The 23,198-nt window shown below is 44.0% G+C and overlaps 1 protein-coding gene across 8 annotated transcripts in view; it reads left to right on the top strand.

Annotated features, from left to right (window-relative positions):
* Window positions 1–23,198, top strand: part of EPB41L4B (erythrocyte membrane protein band 4.1 like 4B) — a gene marked incomplete at its 3' end in the record, with an annotated part of 141,899 nt that overhangs the window by 37,356 nt on the left and 81,345 nt on the right. For all 8 annotated transcript variants that reach the window (XM_082623065.1, XM_082623067.1, XM_082623064.1 and 5 more), the window contains exons 2-6: window positions 2,429–2,533; window positions 16,429–16,471; window positions 17,498–17,576; window positions 19,506–19,550; window positions 21,377–21,429. In XM_082623065.1, coding sequence (XP_082479191.1) covers window positions 2,429–2,533; window positions 16,429–16,471; window positions 17,498–17,576; window positions 19,506–19,550; window positions 21,377–21,429 — 325 coding nt within the window. The remainder of the gene's footprint in view (window positions 1–2,428; window positions 2,534–16,428; window positions 16,472–17,497; window positions 17,577–19,505; window positions 19,551–21,376; window positions 21,430–23,198) is intronic.

Raw genomic sequence — 23,198 nt, 5'->3', positions numbered from 1 at the left:
CTGCCTTATTTCTCCAGTAGATTAATTGATAGAGAACACCACTGCACGTCAAGTCTTCCGCTTCTTTTGAATTGATGCCTTCAGAGGAGTATTTCCAGGAAGGAAAGAGACTGTAATTCATGGATGTAGTTTTGATTTTTTTTTGTTATTGTTGTTTATTTGTATAACGTAAGTACAGATGTACAAATAAAGCAAAGGTACAGTTTAATGAACTACTAGAAGGTAGACAGACACCCTTGTACCACCACCTACGTCAAACGCTGGAACGCTGCCAGCCAGCCAGAAGTCCACTGTTGCCCCCTCCCTGTGCCCCCTCCAAGCCCCAAGAGCAAAAACTACTCTGACTTTATTACAGTCACTTCTTTACTATCTTTCCAAGTTTGCTCACCCAAGTGTGCATCCCTAGATATTGCAAGTTAAATTTTCCTTTTTAAAAAAAAAAGTCTTTTAAATCTCTTTTAATCTGTAGGTGTTCCCTCCATCTCTTCTCTTCCCTATAGTCTGTTTGTTGAAGAAACTAGGTCATTTGTCCTGAGGAGTTTCTAGAATTTCCCACAAGCTGGATCTCGCCAATTGCAGTCCCATGTAGTTTAGAACATTCCTCTGCATTTCCTACAGTTGGCAGTTGGATCTAGTGGTTGAATCAGTCCCAGGGTTGATTTTTTATTTCCTGTGGGAAGAGCGGTGTGGGGAACAAGATTATATCTTGGGTGGTGGGACGTTCTTCATGGCGAGGTACATAACGGTTGTCTGTCTGTCTCCTATTGCGATATTAGTAGCCACTGGCGTCCAATGCTTAGAGCCTGCCATTCATTAGAAGTTGCAAAATTGTGATATTGCAATTCTGTTATTCCTTCATTTATTTGCTGGAATACTACTATAAAGAAAAACTTTGTCTCTCTACTATTTTTAATTGTTTATTTATAGAGATTCACATACCATACAATTCAGCTATCTGAAGCATGCAGTTTAGCGGTTTTTAGTATTTTCGTAGAGTTGTGCATCTATCACCACAATTAATTTTAGAACACTTCATTAACCTCCAAAAAATCCTACTCATCTTCGCTGTCACCCCACAAACCTGGCAGCCCTAAGCAATTACTAATCTAATTTCTGTCTCTAGACTTACTGTTCTGGACATTTCAAATAATACGTGGTCATTTGTAACCAAGCCCTTTCACTTAGTATAATGTTTTCAGTATCCATCAATGTTGTAGCATGTGTCAGCACTTTATTCCTTTTTATGGCCAAATAATATCCCATTGTATGGATGTACTGCATTTTGTTTATCCATTCATCAGTTGATAGACATTTGGGTTGCTTCCACTTTTTGGCTATTAGGAATAACGCTGCTGTGAACATTTTTGTACCAGGTTCTACGTGAGCTTAATGTTTTCATTTTTCTTGGATATTTACCTGGAAGTGTCACTGCTGGGTCAAATGGTAACTCTAGGTTTAACCGTTTAAGAAACTGCCAGGCTGTTTCCTAAATCAGCTACACAATTTGACATTCCTGTCAGCAGTATAAGAGGGTTCCAATTTCTCCAACGTTGGTTATCTGTCTTTTTTATTATAGCCCTCCTAGTGGGTGTGAAGTGTCTGATTGTGGTTTTGATTTGCATTTCCCTGATGAGTAATGATGTTGAGCATCTTTTCATATGCTTATTGGCTGTTTTTCTATCTTTGGAGAACCATCTATCTATCTATCTATCTTATCTATATATCTATCTATTTCCTTGACCTAATTTTTAATTGAATATTTGTCTCTTTATTATTGAGTTGTAATAATTCTTTGTTCTAGATAGAAGTCCCTTGTCAGAAGTATGATTTGTAAAATTTTCTCCCATTCAGGGTTGTCTTTGTACTTTCCTGATATATTGGTGTTCTTTGAAGCATAAAAGTTTTACATTTTTGATGATGTCCAGTTTGTTTTTTCTTTTGTTGCTTGCACTTTTGGTGTTTATCTAAGAAACTGTTGCCTAATCCAAGGTCATGAAGATTTGTGTGTATGTTTTATTCTGAGTTTTATAGTTTTAACTCTTACATTTAGGTCTTTGATTCATTTTGAGTTAATTTTTGTATATGTTGTCATCTGCTCTTTGGTTACCCAGTGCTACGGCTAAAGGCAGGATCAATGCTTGATTTTTTTCCCCATTTATTTACCATTTGTCATAATAAATCATTGGTTCCCTAATCATCCTATGAAGTTGTAGTTTGGTGGGTTTTTGTTGTCATTGTGTATGTATGCTTAGATTTAATCATGAGTTTGTATTATAATAAAAATAATTACATTTTTAAAAATCTGTGTACTGTGACACATGTATGCAATAGAGAAAAATGATTTTGTGGTTTGTTTTTTTCTTTTTTTAATCTTGTTTCTTATCCAGTTGTCACATCCTAAATTTTCATCTACCCAATTGTCTTCCAGAAACATGCCAAAGGCCAAGATTTGTTTGATCAGATTGTGTACCACTTGGACCTGGTGGAAACAGATTACTTTGGCCTCCAGTTCCTTGACTCTGCCCAGGTTGCGGTATGTATTCCTTTGATTCCTTATGGGATGGATTGGCTTTTCATGCTAATCACAGATCCATGGTTGCTAGAAATTGGTAGAGAAAAACTGTGATATTGTTGCAAAAAATTGGTAGGAGTAAAACTGTGATATTGTTGCAGTAAGGAGCATTGGGATGGAGGTGCTGGTGCCCATGTGAGATGATGCATCCGTGGTGCCCCACCCTGGAGATGGCCAGTACCTGGGAAAGGAAGAGGAAGATGTGTTCCCGTTACACATGGGGTTGCACTAGGGGAACCTTTCCAAGCATAGGAATGCAGTGTGGGCACATCTCTAGAGTAGGTAGAGAGAAGAAATATCATTATAGGAATTCTTTTAAGGATGCTGCTTGTATTTAACCAGCAGAAGAGGCTGTGCTACCCTCCTCTCCTGGACTCTTGCCAGGTGTAGCAAGCAGGTGCTGTGAACACAGCTGAATTGCAGCCGGGCTTAGTGGGCTCAGGGGCTGGGCAGTCGGAGCGGGTCTTGGCATTGCTTGAGGACCATCTTGCAGGCTCCAGCAGGTTGCGTTAGGTCAGCAAAGACTTCCCCCGCTTTGCCTGAGACAGAACTGTGTGCAGTGGAGGTGCTCAAGTGTGTGAACTCGACACAGCTCAGAACCACTCTTTCATTTATTTTAATTTCTTTATTTATTTTATAACTGACCTACAGTACTATGTTAGTTCCTGTTACACAACGTAGTAATTCAGTATTTCTGTACATTGCTAAGTGATCACCCTGAAAGCCTATTTATGACCTGTCACCGTACAGAGATATTACCTTGTTACTGACTATATTCTCCACACTGTGCATTTCATACCTGTGACTCACTTATTTTGCAACTACTGGATGTTTGTATGTCTTAATCTCCCTCACCTATTTCTGTCTCCCTCCTTCCCCCCTGGCAACCACCTGTTTGTTCTCTGTATCTGTAACTCTGTTTCTGTTTTGTAATGTTTGTTCATTTGTTCTGTTTCTTAGATTCCACATATAAGTGATATCATACTATGTTTGTCTTTCACTATCTGACTTATTTCACTTAACATAATACCCTCTAGGTCCCTCCATATTGTCACAAATGGCAAGATTTTATTATTTTTTTATGCATGAGTAATATTCCATTGCGTATGTATTATAGATACCACATCTTCTTTATGCATTCATCTATTGATGGGCACTTGGGTTGCTTCCATATCTTGGCTTGTAAATAACAGTGCAAGGAACATAGGGGTGCATATATCTTTTCTAATTAGTGTTTTTTTCCTTTGGATAAATATCCAGGAGTGAAAGTGCTGGATATATAGTAGTTCTATTTTTAATTTTTTGAGGAACCTCCACACTGTTTTCCATAGTGGCTGCATCAATTTACATTCCTACCAAAAGTACATGAGGGTTCCCTTTTCTCCACATCCTCGTCAATACTTGTTATTTGTTGTGTTTTTAATAATAGCCATTCTGACAGGTGTGAGGTGATAGATACCTCATTGTGGTTTAGATTTGCGTTTTCCTGATGGTTAGTGATATTGAGCATCTTCTCGTTTCTGTTGGCCATCTGTGTGTCTTCTTTGAGAAAATGTCTATTCAGATCCTCTGCCCGTTTTTAAATAGGATTGTTTGGGTTTTTTGATGTTGAGTTGTATGAGGTCTTTGTATATTTTGGATATTAACCCCTTATCAGATGTATCGCTTGCAAAGATTTTCTGTTGGTCAGTAGGTGGCATTTTCATTTTGCTGATAGTTGTCTTCACTGTGCAAAAGCTTTTTAGCTTGGTGTAGTCCCATTTGTTTATTTTTGCTTTTGTTTCCCTTGCCTGAGGAGACATATCCAAAAAATATTACTAAGACTACTGTCAAAGAGCATACTGCCTATGTTTTCTTCTAGAAGTTTTATGGTTTCAGGTCTTACATCTAAGTCTTTTATCTATTTTGAATTTATTTTTGTGCATAGTGTGAGATAGAAGTCCAATTTGATTCTTCTGCATGTAGCTGTCCAGATCTCCCAACACCATTTATTGAAGAGACTGTCTGTGCCACATTGTATATTCTTGCCTCTTTTGTCATTGATTAATTGATCATATAAATGTGGGTTCATTTCTGGGCTCTCTGTTCTGTTCCATTGACCTATGTGTCTGTTTTTGTGTCTGTACCATACTGTTTAGATTACTGTAGCTTTGTAGTATAGCTTGAAATCAGGGAATGTGATACCTCCAGCTTTGTTCTTTTAAAAAGCAGGAAAGACTTCAGGGTCTCCCTTCCCAACAAAATCTAGCTTTGGGTTTCAAAGAGAACTTATTCAGCAATCTAAAAGTTATTTATTAAGTGCCTGTTATGCACTGGGTCCTCTTCCAAGCAGTGGATAATGCAGTGGATATATGTAATACCTATGTAACATGACTGGTGGTGATAAGTGTTAAGAAAAATAAAGCAGAGTGAGGCGTTAGACAAAGTAAAGGGAGGGTGAGGGAATAGACAGAATAAGGGGCAGTGCTATTTTAGACAGAGTATGAAAGGGTGAGTTCCCTGGTAGGAGATGTTTGAACTGGGACCTGGAGCTCCTCATCTGAGGCTAAGCCTTTCTACCTGAAAGACACTTCTTAGGGACTTCCTGGGGGCTACCCATTACGGTTGTAAGGAGATGCTCAAAGTCGATGCCTGGAAATTGGGTCTGCCTGAGATGGTTACTGTGATGCTCAGTCTGCGGTGATACGGTGGAGCCAGGACTTCAGTGCACCCGAGCTACAGTGCCTGCTGGGCAGACAGTCCCCTCTGCTCCCACTGGATGCCCCCTCTACACCACTGACTTCCTCTCCACCTTCAGGACCTCCTGTCTGCTGACAGCCCACTACCCCACCCCGCTGACTGTTGCCACGAACACCCCAGCTGCCTCCTTGAGTTCGTGGTCCTGATTCCTTCCTGTGAGCCAGAGACTCTCACTCTGGCCACTGTGGCCCTGGGGAGGGCAGACCAGCTTTTCCGTGTCCCCTCCCCCATGCAGTTCTGCTTCCTTTGAGGTTGGACCACCCAGTGCTGTGTCCTCTAACCTCAGCGCTCTCCTTCCCGTCCTTCAAGGCCTCTGGTGCCTGTTTTTCTCTTCCCTGGGCAACCTCAGAACTCAAATTGCTGACCCCTCTAAACATTCCAGACATGGTTTCCTCTCACTGAAGCTTCATTTGAGCAAACCTCACACTTCTGGTCCTGTCACCACCCCAATCACTCCAAGATCCAGAATTCTGTCATTTCTCATCGCATGACAACGTCCCGTGATCGCGTCCTTCCAGTTCCTCTACACGTGGCCTTGGCCCACGACAACCCCTCCTACTCTGTCCTTCCTCCCGGCCTGGCGAAGCTCAGCTGTCTCACCCGTGTTCCCACTTGCCCTTTGATTCTCCTGCTCCCCTGACTGTCCCCTGGCCTCCCTTTGACACACACGCAGGCCCATATGCTTCCTCTGCTGCTTCTCCCGGGCTGCCGGGCATTGCTGGAGAGCCACGGGCTGTGCGTTTTGGCACCAGCACAAATCACAGATCACAGGTTCAGCAGAGTCCAAGCCCCCGAGCTGCTCTTGGAGCCTCATTAACCCCCAGTGGACTCTGGGGGTTAATCCCAACTCTGGAATGCCCCAGGGTTCCCCTCTGACTCTGGATCACAGACCCGTAGTCCAGTTCCCACAAAGACTGGTCTCACGGTTGGCCTTGCCACCTACTGAGAAGACCGAGTCATTTAGCTGAAACGCCTTGAGTTTTCTTCCCTGCATCTCAAAGTTTCTTTTTTCTCTTTGTCCATCCTTTTTACTACTTTGTTTTAAGGGAGTTGGCCTGTTCCTCCAGCATTTACTCACTACACCTACGTCAGAGTTCCATTTCCAGTTGCTTCCTGGGTGCTGAGTTTAGAGTCCTCCTTGCTGTCCCCAGCATCTGACACTTGCCAGCCCTCCTCATCCCGGAAACTCTTCTCTGTTCTGCCTTCTCCTGTTGTCCTAACATGTGTGGTATCTTCGGCTTTAGATTGTTTATGGCCCTGGACTGAGTCAGACCTGGACCTTACTCTTGATCTGCCCCAACTCATTTGATGGGCTTTAGATAAGCCACCTTTTCTCCCTTGGGCTCAGTTTTCTCATCTGTAAAACGGGGTTCTTTTATTTATTTACTTATTTTTGGCTGTGTTGGTTCTTCATTGCTGTGTGGGCTTTCTCTAGTTGTGGCGAGTGGGGGCTACTCTTCGATGCGGTGTGCGGGCTTCTCATTGCGGTGGCTTCTCTTGAAGAGCACGGGCTCTAGGCCTGCGGACTTCAGTAGTTGTGGCTCGCAGGCTCTAGAGCACAGGCTTAGTAGTTGTGGCGCACAGGCTTAGTTGCTCCGCGGCACATGGGATCTTCCCGGACCAGGGATTGAATGTGTCCCCTGCATTGACAGGTGGATTCTTAACCACTGTGCCAGCAGGGAAGCCCCTCTTTTTTTTCTTTTGACCACCCCAGGCAGCATGTGTAATCTTAGTTCCCCAACCAAGGATCAAACCCGCGCCCCCTGCAGTGGAAGCGTGGAGTCTTAACCACTGGACTGCCAGGAAAATCCCTAAAATGGGGTTCTTGGACCTGTTCTCCCAAGAGCTCTTCTAGTTCTAATGTCCAGTGATTCTGAGTCTAAAGGAGAGGCAGGTGTGTCTGCCCCACAAATCTTCTCTAGTCAGGGAGAAGATACCTGTTATTTCTGCCATTAGAGCCAAGTACCTGTTGTTCTGGTGGCGTGTCCTCATCCCCAGGCAACTGCTTTCCAGCCACACGGGTTCCCAGAAAGCCAAGGATGTGACTCCACTATGAAAGACTCTGCTGTGAGCCTCTGCTCACTTGGCTGCCAGGCTTTCCCGTCCGCTGGTGCCCTGGCCCTGTGCAGCAGGGGGGATGTTCACGGTGAGATCCAGGCGTCCTTCCCAGGCCACACACCTGCAGATGCTCAGATTCTGCAGGTGCTAAAACCTTTCAAGCATGCAGCTCTGTGAATATGATGCGCTTTTCTTCCCCACAAGAGCAGGCGTAGGGTCCTCATCTGCCGAACTCTGAGGATCCTAGAGATGTGGGGCAGCGACAGCTCCCAGGCCTCTTCTTCTCATCGGTTTGACATCTAAGCTGGGTTCATTGTAGGCTGGGTCTGGTACTGCCCGCACCTTGCTTGTGCTGGTTCCCCTCCCGGAACACCCTTTCTCATCCCGTTTAAACCTCTGGCCATCTTTCAAGACCACCTCCGATGACAGCCCTTCGTGCAGCATGTCCTGAGCTCCCAAAATGTTTTTCCTCCTCTCTGTAAACCTGAGCTTATTTTGCCCTCCCTGGCAGTTTGCTAATTTGGCCTCAGGGTCATTATTTGTGTATATGAACAAACCTTTCTGATTAGATCCTAAGACTTAGGTCCTCCTCTTCTTAACTTGGTGACTATTGGTGACATGGCATACAACCTAGAACTTTCGTCTTTAGCCCCAGAAGGGACCTTAGGAGCCATTTGTCAAATTCTCCATCTCTGGTGGTGAAACCAAAGTCCTTAGACCTTGGCAAGTCACTTAGTGAGTAGCACAGCTTGTGTGCGAACCCAGGTTTTACGATTTCGGGTTTTAAGTGTTCTTTTCGGTACACTGTACTCTGGAGCCTCAGTTTTCCTAACACCAAGGTGAATGTAGTAACATCCATTTCAGAGGGAATTTGAAGGACTCAGTGAGTTAATGGAAGAGAAAGGTTTTGTAATCCAGCACGGGTGTGGGTCTCTTCTTCCCAGCTGGGCAGGCCGGGGGGACCAGAAGTCATCACGGCCCCCAGAGGTGATGCACTGAGGTTAGCTGGAACCTCAAGGCTGCCTTGTCCGTGGGAGAGACCTTAGCAATTTAGATGAGACCTCTGGGAAAGTTCGCTGAGCCAATGATTTTTCCCAAAGGCCTGGGACAAAGCAGTTGGTGGCAGGTGTGATAGAAGGGGGCCCAGAAGGGCATGGTCCACTTGGCCATTGGCTTATTGCCCCATAATTGAGGCTCCTGCAAGGAATGACATCCCCACCCAGCCCCTGATATGCAAATCAGAGGGCTGGGGGTTCCAGGGTTCTTGGATCTCTGCATCCCCAGCTTATATTCCCAGCTTGCTGCAGAGCCAAGCCTGGTTTCCATAGTGCACAGTCCAGCCCTGAAGCAAGGTCAAAGTCTATTGGCATCGCCTATTTTTAGTGGTTGGGGCTGGGGCCTCCTCTTTCCCTTTTCCATATCAAAGCAGGAAAGCCACCCAGGAACCCACTCTGTAGCTGTCACTTTGGCACAGCTCAAAGCAGGGGCAGGGGTTCTATTTTTACATATCAAAGCTTTCTTCTGAGAGCCCAGGGCTCTGGCCTGCACCCACCCAGCTTTCTTAGACTGTTCTGGTAGGTGCTGTTTACTGAGTTTCTACTCTGATGAGCCCTGAGGCAGGCAACAAACTAAAGGCTTTATATAACTCTTGTTTAACATTCAGTATTGATCTGTGAAGCTGGCCATAAAGCAGACCCGTTTCACAGATGAGGAAGCTGAGGCTCACTAGAAACCTTGTAAAGGTTAAAGTAAGGGACAGAGCCGGGATTCAGAACCTGGTCTCTCATTCCAAAGGCCAGCACTTTCCACTGGGTTATACTGATTCCATTACACAAGGGAACATCACAGCCACGTACACACAGCCACACCCGTGGAAAGAAAACATTCAGTCAGTAGCCATTCAGCAAACTTTGACGTGGAGCTTACTCAGTAACAAGCTCTGTGGTGCAGAGGTAGACTGGACAGTGTCCCCCCACCTGCCACATTCTGGTGAGGGAGACAGACAAGTGGTCCCTTGGAAAACTGGGGGCTCCGTTTTTTTTTATGATAAATATAAAATTATCCAATAAAATATCCACCACAGTTAGTGTACTTAAAGTATCTTAGGACTCAGAGTCTTGGAACAAAAAACCAATCCCAGAATTTCTGTGTTAAGATCCTGAAACCTGGAAAGTTAAGTCTCAGACTATACTGTTCACGGTTATAGACTATACTGTTCACTGTCCTCCCGTCTGTGAGCCTGGAGGCTGAGTGTTGCTGATCAGGTGATCAGGGTATCAGAGGGGAAGGGCGAACGTGGGGTGGGCCGCAGCCACAGAGGATGAGAGGACTTTGCCAGGCAGAGGAGCGGCAGGGATTTGGGGCTGGGGTAACCGTAGCCCCACCAAGCAGAAGTCTCTGTCCCCATCTCGGGGCGGGCGTTCTACAGGGTAGGTGTAGCCATCCTCAGTCCCTTCCAAAGCCCCTCCCAACGTGAAAAGGGAGCATTTCATGGTAGTCCGTTTTGCAGCAAGGAATCCAGAAAAGGTGGTCTTTGGCCTTTGTCTCAGACTTGTGAGGTGTTTTTCATCTGGTTTTTGCAGCACGGAATCGGGTACATGGGTAATTAGAGGCCCAGGGCTGTGAGGGGAGGTTGACACACAGACACGGTGACTGCTGGAAGGACTCCGTGGACGCCAGAGGGACTGTTGTGGCTTCACCCTGATGGGTGCCTGGAAGTCATCACATTTGCCACTTGTGTGGACACTGCTGGCGCTCCTACCATTTCAGATGTATGTGGGGTGAGGGTTGGAGAGTATAAACACTAGTGGTGGTGGGACATGCTACTGTCAGAGAAAACATCTTAAACCCTTCCTTTCATTTGAACAGTTCATTACAGTTGCCACGGACACTGAGTTGATTCTTGTGTTAGGGGACCACTCAGTGCACAGATGAGGAAGCTGAGGGGATGGGACGGGGGGCTTGGGGCGGGGGGCTTGTTCCTGGCCACATGCCAGGCAAGTGGCAGGGCTGGGACTTGAACTCTGATCTCCTGCCTCCTTCTCAAAGACGTGCAACAGCTCAAGAAATGCCTCAGGCCTCCCAGCAGCCTGCTCTGAATGTTGGCAGAGAGAGTGTTTTCCTGTCCATGTGCAGGTATCGGTGCTGAGTGGGAAGCTGTCGATAAAGGGAAGGGGTCTCTGCAGTTGATTTAAATGAATCCCCAAGGAAAGCTCGAGTAGCTGGCGTGAATGGGTTGACAGGGCTTCATGCTGAACGAGGATGAAGAGGGATCCCTCCCGTAGGCAGAGAAGGTGTGTCCTGCTGGGGTGTGGTGCGGAGACCCCGAGCACCGGATGCCGACACAGCCTGCGTCAGAATCCTGCCTCGTTAGCGCTGTGATCCAGGGTACCTTGAGCCCTCTCCACGGCTGCTCGAAGCCTGAGAAAGGGATGGATGTGACATAATGTAAGGGGTGTTTTTTCCAACACTACAAGCAATGCATTCTGACACTGTCGGCCTGAAGACAATGTCGGATTAAGGGCTCAGTCCCTCAGGACTCCCCACCAACCCCCGCACCACACGTACACACACACTTCAGGTGCTAATCCCAAGTCCATGTTGTCACCTGTGCTTCTGACCTACCGGCTATAGGTGGGAGTTTCCCATGACCCCCTCTTTGGGTTTAATTTGCTGGAGCCAATCGCAGAAATCAGGGGAACGGTTTACTTTCTAGGTTACCAGTTTATTATAAAAGGATGTAACTCAGGAACAGCCATTTGAAACAGATGCGTAGGGCAAGGTATAGGGGTTGGGGAGGTGGGGAGCTTTCATGCCTTCTGTGAACACGCCGCTTCTCCCAAACCTCCGTGTGTTCACCAACCCAGAAGGTCTATGAACCTTGTCCTTTTGGGTTTTTATGGAGGCTGCATTACATAGACATGATTGATTAAATCATCGGCCATTGGTGATTGATCCAACCTCCAGCCCCTCTCCCCTTCCCAGAGGTCGGGGAGGTGGCGGGGGACTGAAAGTTCTAACCCTGTAATCAATCATGTGTTTGGTTCCCCTGGCAACAAGCCCCATCCTTAGGTGCTTTCCCAAAGTCACCTCATTCACGTAAACTCAGGTATCATTGAAAGGGTTTCATTATGAATGTTAAGACGCTTTTACTGCTGTTACCACTTAGGAAATTATAGGGGTTTTAGGAGCTTTGTGCCAGAAACTGACAAAGACCAAATATATATGTTTCTTATTATGAGTCACAACATCACACACAATAAGCTCCAAAAGTGTTCATTCTCTTCTTTCTCTTTACATCCTTTGGATATGATTATCTCTCAGATTCCTTCCAGCTCTAATTTAAATGGAAACTAGACACTTTTTACAAGCCAAGAAAATCTAGAGGTACTAGAAAGCCAGTTACGAGTTCCATCACTCAAACGTGATGGCCCAGTGTTGTACAGGCAGAGTTTTTAGACCCAGACCCTCTTCAACCCCTGAGCTTCTCCTGGCCATTGTGATTCAAGTGCTTCTGTGTAGATTTTAGACAATTAACTTCTATAACCAGCCTTATGTATGTCCTAATTCTAGAACTGATGTACTATCAGAACAGATGGGCTTTGCCAGATCATCTCACATCTCGATTTATGGGAAGGGTTTTGCCAGATGGACTTGGATGAGAAATTCAGATCAGAACCACCTAATACCTGTTAGAGTGTTTGAGTTAAATGTCTTGCCCTTTGAACTCAGAAAGGCACCTGTCTGTTTCCAGTGACTGGTTTAAAGGTCTGTTAAGAGAGCTGGAGCCATTTGCCTTGGCCTCTGCCGACAGGCGGCCTGGCTGTACTTAGCCGAATGCAGGTGAACATCCAAGACAGGTCCTGCTGCTGCTGAATAGGGCTTCAAGCCAAGTATAGGATATAATTTATTAAATGCCACGTTGGGCCTGAGTGCCCCCAGCGTCTTCAAGTCCCAGGGTGGTCTTATGGGATTAAGCATGAGTGATCAGAGTCTGGTCAGCTCCTACAGCTAAGAAGAAAACTCGGGTCATTTTGAACTGGTTGGATACGAGATAGATTTTATCATCTCTTGTTTTAGGCTTGTGACTGGATTTCTTATCACCTCTGATGCAGATGAGCAAACCTGATCTGAACACCACGGGGTCAAGGAGCTCTTTAAATGGAGCTGTTTCTGATTCTTTTCCCGGCTTTGTGAGCCCCAGACTTTTCACAGGCCTCAATCCTGGCGGGTCCTGCTCTGGGCAGGGCTCTGTGGCTGGTGGCTAGGTGGGAAGGATGGATGGAGGCCAGCACTCATGGATAAGGGGGCTTCTTTTTTTTTAGATTTTTTTTTTTGATGCGGACCATTTTTAAAGTCTTCATTGAATTTGTTACAATATTGCTTATGTTTTGGGGTTTTATTGGCCGTAAGGCATGTGGGATCTTATCTCCCCGATCAGGGATCGAACCCACACCCCTGCATTGGAAGGTGAAGTCTTAACCACTGGACCGCCAGGGAAGTTGCTGATACGGGGCTTCTTTAGCAGTGTGGTCAGAGGGAAAGGTGTCTGCTGTCCAGGAAGGGCATCTTGCCATGATCTGCCTGTCAGTTAACACGGGTTGTAGACGTCTGGCTAATAAACCCTGAAATTACTTGAGATTTCAGACAGCAATATTCAGAAGGGGTCGTGGATGTTTCAAGATCCCCAGGATCATTATTAGGACATATTCTTGGGTAGGAGAGGATGCAGGAAAACTTCAACACTAAACATTTAATGGGCACACTGGGAGCCTTTAAAAAACACTAACGATCTGAGATTCTGTTTAATGATCTTGGATGGGACCTGGGTATTTGTGATTGAAACACACAGCCAGGGTTGAAAACTATAGCTGAGGAAACGACACAGGTTGGGCCTGGATCAAGATCAGAGTTTGAGGGCTTCCCTGGTGGCGCAGTGGTTGAGAGTCCACCTGCCGATGCAGGGGACGCGGGTTCGTGCCCCGGTCCGGGAAGATCCCACGTGCCGCGGAGCGGCTGGGCCCGTGAGCCATGGCCGCTGAGCCTGCGCGTCCGGAGCCTGTGCTCCGCAACGGGAGAGGCCACAACAGTGAGAGGCCCGCGTACCACAAAAAAAAAAAAAAAAAAAGATTAGAGTTTGACAGTAGAGGGAGAGGAACAGTGGGCTGAAGTTTGTTCTATTCCAAATACAATAAGGAGACTTGAGAAGGGAAAGAGATGGGACAAGCTCCTTTAATCTCTGAGCCTTTGGGGCTAATAAGATTAGAAGACTGGTTGCAGGGAGAACTTTCCTTGCCTGCTAAGGATAAATTGATTTGAAAGTGAGGGGAAGAACAGGTTTAGCCAAGCCATTAGCATGATACTTACTTTGGCAGGAAAGTAAATATTATGTTTTTATCAAGTCTTTATGTGTCCTCCCAGGGGCTAAGGTCTGGACCAGCTTGCTTGAGGGCAGCAGTGAGACTTAGTTCTAATGATACAAATTGATCATCAGAAACTGCCCGATAGGCAAGTGATGAATGAAATGATGGAAGTGGGCAACCCAGCCCACCACCGTGAAAATAATATTCCTGTTCAAAGGAAAAAAACTATGCAGAAAATTAAAAAAGAAAAACAGTAGATGTCATTCCCAGTCCCACATTCAGAAATAACCTCTATAAATTCTTCTAGACATATGTTGATAGGAAATAATAATTTTCTATAAAGGGATCCTACCTGCCTTTTTTTTTCCATCTCACATTGTGCTGTGGATCTATTGCCACATCAATAAATATAGGCCTAAATCAGTTTTAAAGGCTGAATAGTATTTCATTATATGGAGGAGCCATTGTTTTAGTCCATCTTTGTTGATGGACATTTAGGTCATTTTCCATTCAAAGCTATGAACAGTGAGATAAAGCATCCTGTCCACGAGGTTTGAGATAGGCATCGGGCTGTGGGGATCCGGTGCTTTGATCGCACGGTTGCCTAGCTGGGGAGTGGGGTTGACACAGCCCACGGTCTCCCATTGCACTGCTCCCAGCTTATGGTATTTTAATTCATTTCTTATTTGCTTCTGTGTTTCCTTATCCCCCTCCTCCCACACAGTCAGAGTGGGCTCTTTGGTGAGGGGTAGAGTGCACTGTACTCACTTAGTCCCACCCTTTCTCATTATTAGAATGTGCAGAGTTTAGATTGCTTCTGAAAGTATCTTGGCCTCGGATTTTGAACAGCTAGTGAGAAACCTGCTGCGGGCTGTGTTGTTCCAACATCCTAACAGCGATGTTCCACGTGCATGGAATTTACATAAAGGGATGGGAAGGTCTCTATTTGCCTCATTTAAAAAATTATGTTGAACATTTATTTCTCAAGCATCTGATATGGGCCTGCTGGGTACAGGCTCTGTGTTTGGCACAGGAAACTCAGAGATGATTGAGTGCATGGTCCCTGCCCTTTGAGGCTCGTGTTCACCTGGAGGGGCTCACAGTTTCATGTTCCTAAATGTTGATTTCCATGGAAGTCAAGCTCCTGAGGCGCCTCAGGACTGTAGTATCAACAACTTGGATGTTATAGAGGAACGTTTATATGAGGGAAATGGTTTTGCAGTTTCTTTGGATGGATAAGACTGAAGTGGTGTTTCTGGTGAAAACTAGGGGAAGTTGAAATGCCTTCATGGACCAGAGCAGAATTCTCTCAGGCAAATCCCCTCCTGTCTTTCCATCTTCAGCGCGGGTCATTTAAAGGGTTATGAATTTTGGTTTTAAATTTTAGAGTTTAGGGCAACAGTATGCCAGAACCTGTGTATGAGCAGAGATTTTCGACGGTGGGGCTTGTAGTCATTACTAGATTAACGGAGACTTGGTTGTAACTTGAGAAAACTCGGAAGGAAAAGGCAGTTGGTGGCTCCACTGACTAGAAGGGACTTTATAGATCAATGAGGTAAAGGGTGTTAGGTTATTTTAGGCACCACTTTGGAAAGCTAACTCTCCCCAGGAGAAATGCTCTCAATGTGCATAAGCATAGGTATTTTTTCTTTTTTTTAATTGAAGTGTAGTTTATTTATAATGTTGTGTTAGTTTCAGGTATACAGCAAAGTGATTCAGTTATATATATATATTTTTTCAGATTATTTTCCATTATAGGTTGTTACAAAATATTGAATATGGTTCCCTGTGCTATACAGTAAATCTTTGTTGCTTATCTAGTTTATGTATAGTAGTTTGCATCTGTAGTTTAATCCCAAACTCCTAATTTATCCCTCTCCCCTTCCCCCTTTGGTAACCATAAGTTTGTTTTCTATTTTTGTGAGTCTGTTTCCATTTTGTATATAGATTCATTTGTATTACTTTTTAGATTCCACATATAAATGATATCATGTAATATTTGTCTTTCTGCGACTTACTTCACTTAGTATGATAATCTCTAGGTCCATCCATGCTGCTGCAAATGGCAATATTTCATTCTTTTTTATGGCTGAATAATAGTCTGTTATACACACACACACACACACACACACACACACACATCTTCTTAAACCAGTCATCTGTTGATGGGCACTTGGCTTGGCTATTATAAATAGTGCTGCTATGAACATTGAGGTGTGTGTATCTTTTCGAATTAATGTTTTCAGTTTTTTGGGATATATACCCAGGAGTAGAATTGCTGGATCAAATGGTTCTATTTTTCTTTTTTTAAGGGACCTCCATATTGTTCTCCATAGTGGCTGCTCCAATTTACATTCCCACCAGCAGTGTGTGAGGGTTCACTTTTCCCTTATCCTCTCCAGCATTTATTATTTGTAGACTTTTTGTTGATGCCCATTCTGACCCATGTGAGGTGATACCTTGTTGTGGTTTTGATTTGCATTTGTCTCATAATTAGTGATGTTGAGCATCTTTTCATGTAGCACAGGTATTTTTATACCATTCCAAGCTGTTTGCAGATCCCCAGCCTAAGAGCTCATGATCTGGTACAATCCCTGGTTTTAATTACTAAGAGTTGTAGGGCAGGGTAACTCCAAGGGACTGTGTAATCTTACTGATGAACTATTCCTAAGAAAAAATTTGTTTTCTTTCTTTCAGCACTGGCTGGATCATTCCAAACCCATAAAAAAGCAGATGAAAAGTAAGTAAGCAGAATTTAATTTACTACCTTCTTTTATCAGAGAGTAAACTCCTTTGCCAATGTTTTGAGGTATTACATTTTCATTAGAACTTGGGAGCATTTTCAAATGGATTCAATTTTAAGGATGAATTTTAATTTCCTAAGGCTGGCTAAATATTAGAGTTTAAAATTTGAATAAGAGTTTTTAGTAGATGTTAAAAAACAGACTATGCCCTCATTTGAAATCAGACACTTCTCCCAATGAGGACTGATAAATATGCTGTTCAGAAACATGAGTTTATACCTGTGACATTCATTTTCTCATGAGTTATGAAGTAGATTCAGAGAATGGGAGAGCAGGAAGGATCTTTGACAGTCTGGTCCGGCTCTCTGATTTTATAGTTGTGGTAACCAGATTTCTTCAATGTGGTTTATGTATGAGTAATTTTTTTTAATTTAATACTTTTTTTTTTTTTTTTTTTTTGCGGTACACGGGCCTCTCACTATTGTGGCCTCTCCCGTTGCGGAGCACAGGCTCCGGACACGCAGGCTCAGCAGCCATGGCTCATGGGCCTAGCCGCTCCGCAGCATGTGGGATCTTCCCGGACCGGGGCACGAACCCGCGTCCCCTGCATCGGCAGGCGGACTCTCAACCACTGCACCACCAGGGAAGCCCTACCATAGTATTTTTAGATTACAGAACACTTGACTGTTTATGTGTCACTTTCCTTTAGCCCACTTAGTATTTTGTTAAAAGTTAGTATCACTTTGGAGTATCTTGGCAATCAGGGGTGAAAGTAAAAGGTTAGCTCTTAGTAATTCATCTAGATGATGAGGTTTTTTTTCCAGAATGAGATTACTAGCTAAACTATCTTTGTCAAAACTGAAGTCCATTTTCGTCCTCCAAGCTAGTATTGAAAAGAACTTACTAGCTTTGTATGTTCCGTTGTTACCTCCCAGAGTCCGTGGTGGATATGTTAATAGATTTAACATGTTTTTCCTTTTGTCCATTCTGTGATCTTCAACCTTCCATCTCCAAATGCTTAGTTGGACCTGCTTATGCTTTGCACTTTCGAGTTAAATATTATTCTTCAGAACCGAACAACCTTCGTGAAGAGTTTACAAGGTAGGACAAGATGCAAAACAAGATCCTCCTACCCACCCACACCCCGTAGCACTTGCCTTCCTTACAATCCACGGGTCTTCTAAACTGTGGGTTTGTTGCCTCTTTCACCTGCTGTCTTTATATTCTGAGCAACTGTTATTAGCACTTTGTATGTGCTTATCTCTGTATTCTGTTGAAAATCCACACTTTGCTTGACTGGACCTTTTTCATAGTGAATCAAAATTTTAAAATTTATTTTCTTGTCACATTCCTATTTTGTTGGACCTTGGGTAAATTGGCTAGTTGGTCTATGGCACTTTAATTTTGTCTCAGATACAAAAAGAGAAGGCAAATATTAGAAGAGCATCTCTCCCTCCAAAATTGCCACCTTATTTTTTTAAGCAACTGCGAAATATTCCCTTGATTATTACAATATCAAAGTTGTTAGAATTCCATCATGGTACCTTTCCGCCCCACTGAATTTCTTTTATAGTGCACCTGCCCTTGCCTGTCTCTTAGACTTCAGAAATAGTGTCAAAGCAAAAGAGGCTTAAAGAACATTTTACGTGTGGACTTTCCCTCCAGCCACCCTTCTATCAGTGAGATTCTCTACTCAGCTTTCTGCTGCTTTTGATGTCCCCAGAATCTCCTTGTCATTGTCTGTAATGGACAGTTGTGGTGACATGTAAGCTTCTGGGTGATCCATGGTGTTGGCCACTGGCTTGGAGGTGACACCCTAAGTAATAGTTTATAAAGACCGACTTTATCACCATGCCCCCCATGGGAGCGGCCTGGGGGCTTCTGCGGTTAGGTTTTCCTATAGGAATTGGAAGTTCTGGCCACGTCAGCATTGTGTCCTCCTTGATGTGGGTACTCAGTTTAATGGTGGTTGAGCACTTCTCAGAAGTAGTAACATTCTGGAATGTACTAGAACCTTCACAACCACCCACATGTCTGCGTCACCCACATTGTCCTATGTCCATTCCACAGAGAGTGACCGTGTGCATTGTTTTCAAAGTTCAAACAAATTACATTATCCTAGTGTTTCTCTTTAGAGTTCTTTATGAAGTGTGCTGCTTCTAGCTGTCATCAAAGCCAGTGATTCTTAACCAGGGTTTGTGAATCAGAAACACTGGGGAGGCTTTTGAACAAATCAGATTCCTGGGGACCACTCTTGTGTGTAAGATTCTCATTCTGTAGGTATGGAGTGGAGCATGGGCAGCTTTGGTTTTTACAAAGCACTGTAAGTGGTTCTGATGCCCACATCCTCCTGGTAAAAAGAACACTTACTTAATCTTTTACTTCAGTGAACTGCACTTGTGTTATTTGCTGCCTTTCTCCCCATTTTCCATTACCCCTGTGACCAGCTGCCATCCAATTCCAGTATTTTTGTTTCCTGTGTGTGTCTGTGTGTGTGTCTGCGTGTGCACACGTGTACTTTGTTTTTTCAAAGGCAGAGTCTGCAGTTAAACTGAATCAGAAAAAAAGCCTCCAGTGGTTGCTAACTACAGTCAGCTGTAAATTTTTTGATACAATCAGCTGCAGCCTTTCTGGAATCTGCTGGTGGGCCGGCTGAGGGCCCAACGCAGTGGCTCTACCCTGCCTGTTGGATTGGACACGTTGCATGCTGCGTGTGAGCCCTGTGTGCATGTGCACGTGTATGTGTGTCTCCTGGAGCCCCAAGGGCATGTGGAGGTGTCATTGGACTGTGCAGTGCTCCATGTTCCATCCCCCAAGTATCTTGCGAATTCCTACATGCGCTCACCTTCCTAGCTGGATTCTGGGATGCCTTCCTGGAGACAGGAGGAGATGCTTCCACCCAAGTTCTCATTTGATTTGGACTCCCTTTTTACAATGCAGAATTCCGGGCTGTGTGTGGGGTGGGATTTGCGATGGGAAGTTGGGGACTGGAAGAGTTACCCTCTGTTGACTTTTGTATATGTTTGTCAGGTACCTGTTTGTTTTACAACTCAGGCATGACATTCTTTCAGGAAAGTAAGTATGTTTTTGTTCTAACTCTTAACTCAGGATAGATCATAATATATTTTCTAAATAGTTCACCGTGTGTGTTTTTTTAACTCTTTACCCTTGTTCCCTTTTCAAAATTCAAAAAAAGTACACCAGGCATTGTAAAGTGAGTCTAATACTTGTATCACTTTCATCATCATCTTATTTCACGTGATTACTATATGGCTTGAAGCATTTCCAAGAGCATTTAATATCTTAAGTGATGTGTATCTGGGAATAATTCTCTCCCTGATCACATCACTGCCCCATTCATAACGGCTTTTGTCGTATTTGCAAGCAAGATACATTATTAGTATGTATACACTGACAAGTATTTGGATCATCCAAAAGCCTCACTCATCACCATCTGCATTTAAGTAATGTAAAGAGGTTATGTTCTGATTCTAGTAGAAAGAGGTTTAGACATCTCATCTCATTTCCTTTTCCTCTCCTAAAAATGGTTTTTAAACACTAGGCCTCTGGCTATACAATGATTGTTGAGCACGAGAAGCACTGGCACTGAAATGGTTGGTTTCACAGGCAGTATGTATTTTAAGGATATGAGATTTCAGCAGTCATAACTTTTACAGTTGTGTCATTTTTCACCAGACATATTGACTATTTTTCTGTTACATGAACAACTAAGATATACTGAATCTAAAAAGCAATACCTGCTATTATTGACAAGAATACATTTTGATTTTGAATATAATCTGAAGGAGATTTAAAATGTGATTTCCGAATTTGGAAGCTGTCTGTAGAATATGTGCTATGAGAATCCTAGTGGAATGTACACTATAGAACAAGTAGATTGTACAGTGTATACATTTGCCTTATTCAACCATGCAATACAGATCTTCGATTGTGTGTGTATTTCTCTCTCTCTCTCCATACTGTGCTTCTCATACTAAAAGCCTCTTAACTGGTGATTGTCTTTGGTCTGGAAAAATATTAATGGCGATGCCTTGCATTTGTACAGTACTTTGCAGTTGACGTGCACGTCAGCCTGATTAACTGAATTCATAGCAGAATAGTGTTCTGGCGGCCCCAGCGTTGCCTCTACCAGCTGGCCGTCTGTGGGCAGGACACTTGAACACTCAGTTCCTCATTTCTGAGGTGGGGATGGGGAGCACAGACAACACCCATCCTAGGGGTTGACACACTTGATGCATTGACCAAATTGGATAATATACATATATGAAAAGGCTTTGAAAACCATGAAGTGCTATACCAATGTATGTCATTATTATTTTTCTAACTAAATTTGTAATAGTAAATATGAATGAGATCCCTGGATTTGTAGTAATACACCTCTGTGGTGATGCCTCAGTTATTCGATTACTTGAGTGTATCCAGCTGTCCTGGCAATCTTAGATATGGTTTCTGTTTATTTGTAACACTATGACCTCGTTTCAAGAAAGAGTGAAGGCAGCTTCAAAAGATGCACGTACTAGACCAAGATAAAATAAGTTTAAAAATAATACGGCAAAGGGAAGGCTTTCCATTCAGTTTCCCAGACTTCCCAGTTCTTGCCAGATTCAGTAAAATTGCCCACTCTACTCAGAGTTGAGAGGAACTATACCTAGATGGGGTTATTTTACCATATGATGAGAACTGACTTTGGGAAATAGGGAGTGTAAGTCAGCTTGTTTGCATTTTTTAATGTAGACAGCAAAAATAGAAACCACCGAGAACAAAAATCATTATCTAAATATCACTACCTTCTGAGAAATGATGTTAGTGACATTTTGTATGGTTATGAATATTAAAGTTCGTATTTACAGTTAATTTCTTTTCTTTTTTTCCCTTCCAAGATTGAAATGCCCATATGAAACAGCTGTGGAGTTAGCTGCTCTCTGTCTCCAAGGTACATTATTCCTTAGTGGTAATTAGCATTTTAAAGTTGTTGCTTTTCATTTCAACAAATGAGGGTCTCCTGTGTACCAGGCACAGTACTCTGCTTTGGTCTCCGTCCCCAAGTAGCTTTCAGTCCCATGAGGACCTCGTGGCCGGATCACATACTCCTGTGTGTACGTACAGAGTACAGTGTGGTTCCTTCAGGAAGAGAGACCTGCAGGAGGCTTGGAAGGTGGAGGCCTGTCGGGGGAACGGTAGATGGAGATGAACAGAGGAACCAAGGCACAAAGTAGAAAAGTGCGGAGAGGCACTAGCAGTTGATTGGTGTCAGAGGGCCAAGTTCAAAAACCTGGAGGGGCGGGTGACCTTGACCCCATTTAAAGCGCATGAACTTCGTGCCGTCAACATGGCGTCTTTGAAGGCTCTTGAGCGGGAGGCAGGCCTGGTCAGACGTGCATTTTAGAAAGGCCACAGTGGCTGTGATGGGGAGAAGGGGTGGGGGCAAGACCAAGACTGGGGCTGGGGGTGAAGTGAGGAGGTGTAGCTGTAACAAACCGAAACTAAGGCTGGGGGTTAAGCACACACCCCAAAATAGCATCAGCGGTACAGGGAGAAGGACCTGGTCATTAGGCTCAGTGTTGAGAGAGGAGACAGAGATGACTCACAGGCTGCTACCAAGGATGGGAGATGGTGACAGTGAATGGTTAGAAGAAAAGGTGGGCTCCAGTGGGGGGACATCTGTGTAGGGTCTCTTGGCTGAGAGGGGCCAGTGGGGCCTCTGGGAGCTTCTTGAGTCTGTATCTGGCTCACCAGACAGGTCAGGCTGGAAGCACTGACAGGGGAGAGTCATCAGCATGTGGGTGGGAATTGGACGGTAAGAGGGTTGCCTGTCTCTCAACGTTGACTGTTCCATCTGTCTGATGCACTGGTGGATTTTTAGTTTAACATGCCCAAGAAACACTTGTTAAAGTTGCCAGCACTAATTAAAAGGATACTAACGTGTAACTGTATATGAGGAATTTCATCAGCACATCGGATAGACATATATTGCGGACTCCTTTATCAGAGCTTCTATGGGATAATGAATTATGATGTATTCATTTATAACTACTAAGTATTTTTGAGTGTCATAGTAAGATTTGGCTTCTGACTTTTGTATTTACCAAGTTTTAAAAGTTGATCTAAGTCTTTTCAAATTATAAAATCAGTACAGGCTTATTACAGAATATCAGGACAACAATCAGATGAGTAGAAGGAAGAACGTAACCTGCGGTCCTACCCACAGACAAGCAGAGTTTCTGTCTATGAGTTTGAGTTTTAAAAATGTAGTTCTGATCAGACTCATACACAAATTTTTTTGTATGATTTTCTACTTGGTAATTTTAGTACATATAGTCTGTCATGTTTGTACTTACAAAGAAGGTTTTTAATGACCAGGTTACTCCCATTCCCTGATACTTCCATTCCTTAGTCACCTTTACTGCTTATTTTTTTTCATTTATTTATGTATATATATATATCTTTTTTTCATCTTTTTTTTTTTTTTTTTTTTTGCGGTATGCGGGCCTCTCACTGTTGTGGCCTCTCCCGTTGCGGGGCACAGGCTCCGGATGCGCAGGCCCAGCAGCCATGGCTCACGGGCCCAGCCGCTCCGCGGCATATGGGATCCTCCCAGACCGGGGCACGAACCCGTATCCCCTGCATCGGCAGGCGGACTCTCAACCACTGCGCCACCAGGGAGGCCCCTTTTTTTCATCTTTATTGGAGTATAATTGCTTT

Source organism: Mesoplodon mirus (genome assembly GCF_964341445.2).
Source record: "Mesoplodon mirus genome assembly, chromosome: 1".
NCBI lineage: Eukaryota > Metazoa > Chordata > Mammalia > Artiodactyla > Ziphiidae > Mesoplodon > Mesoplodon mirus.
The sequence above is the reverse complement of the archived record's forward strand: the minus strand, read 5'-3'. Positions and strand labels throughout refer to the sequence as shown.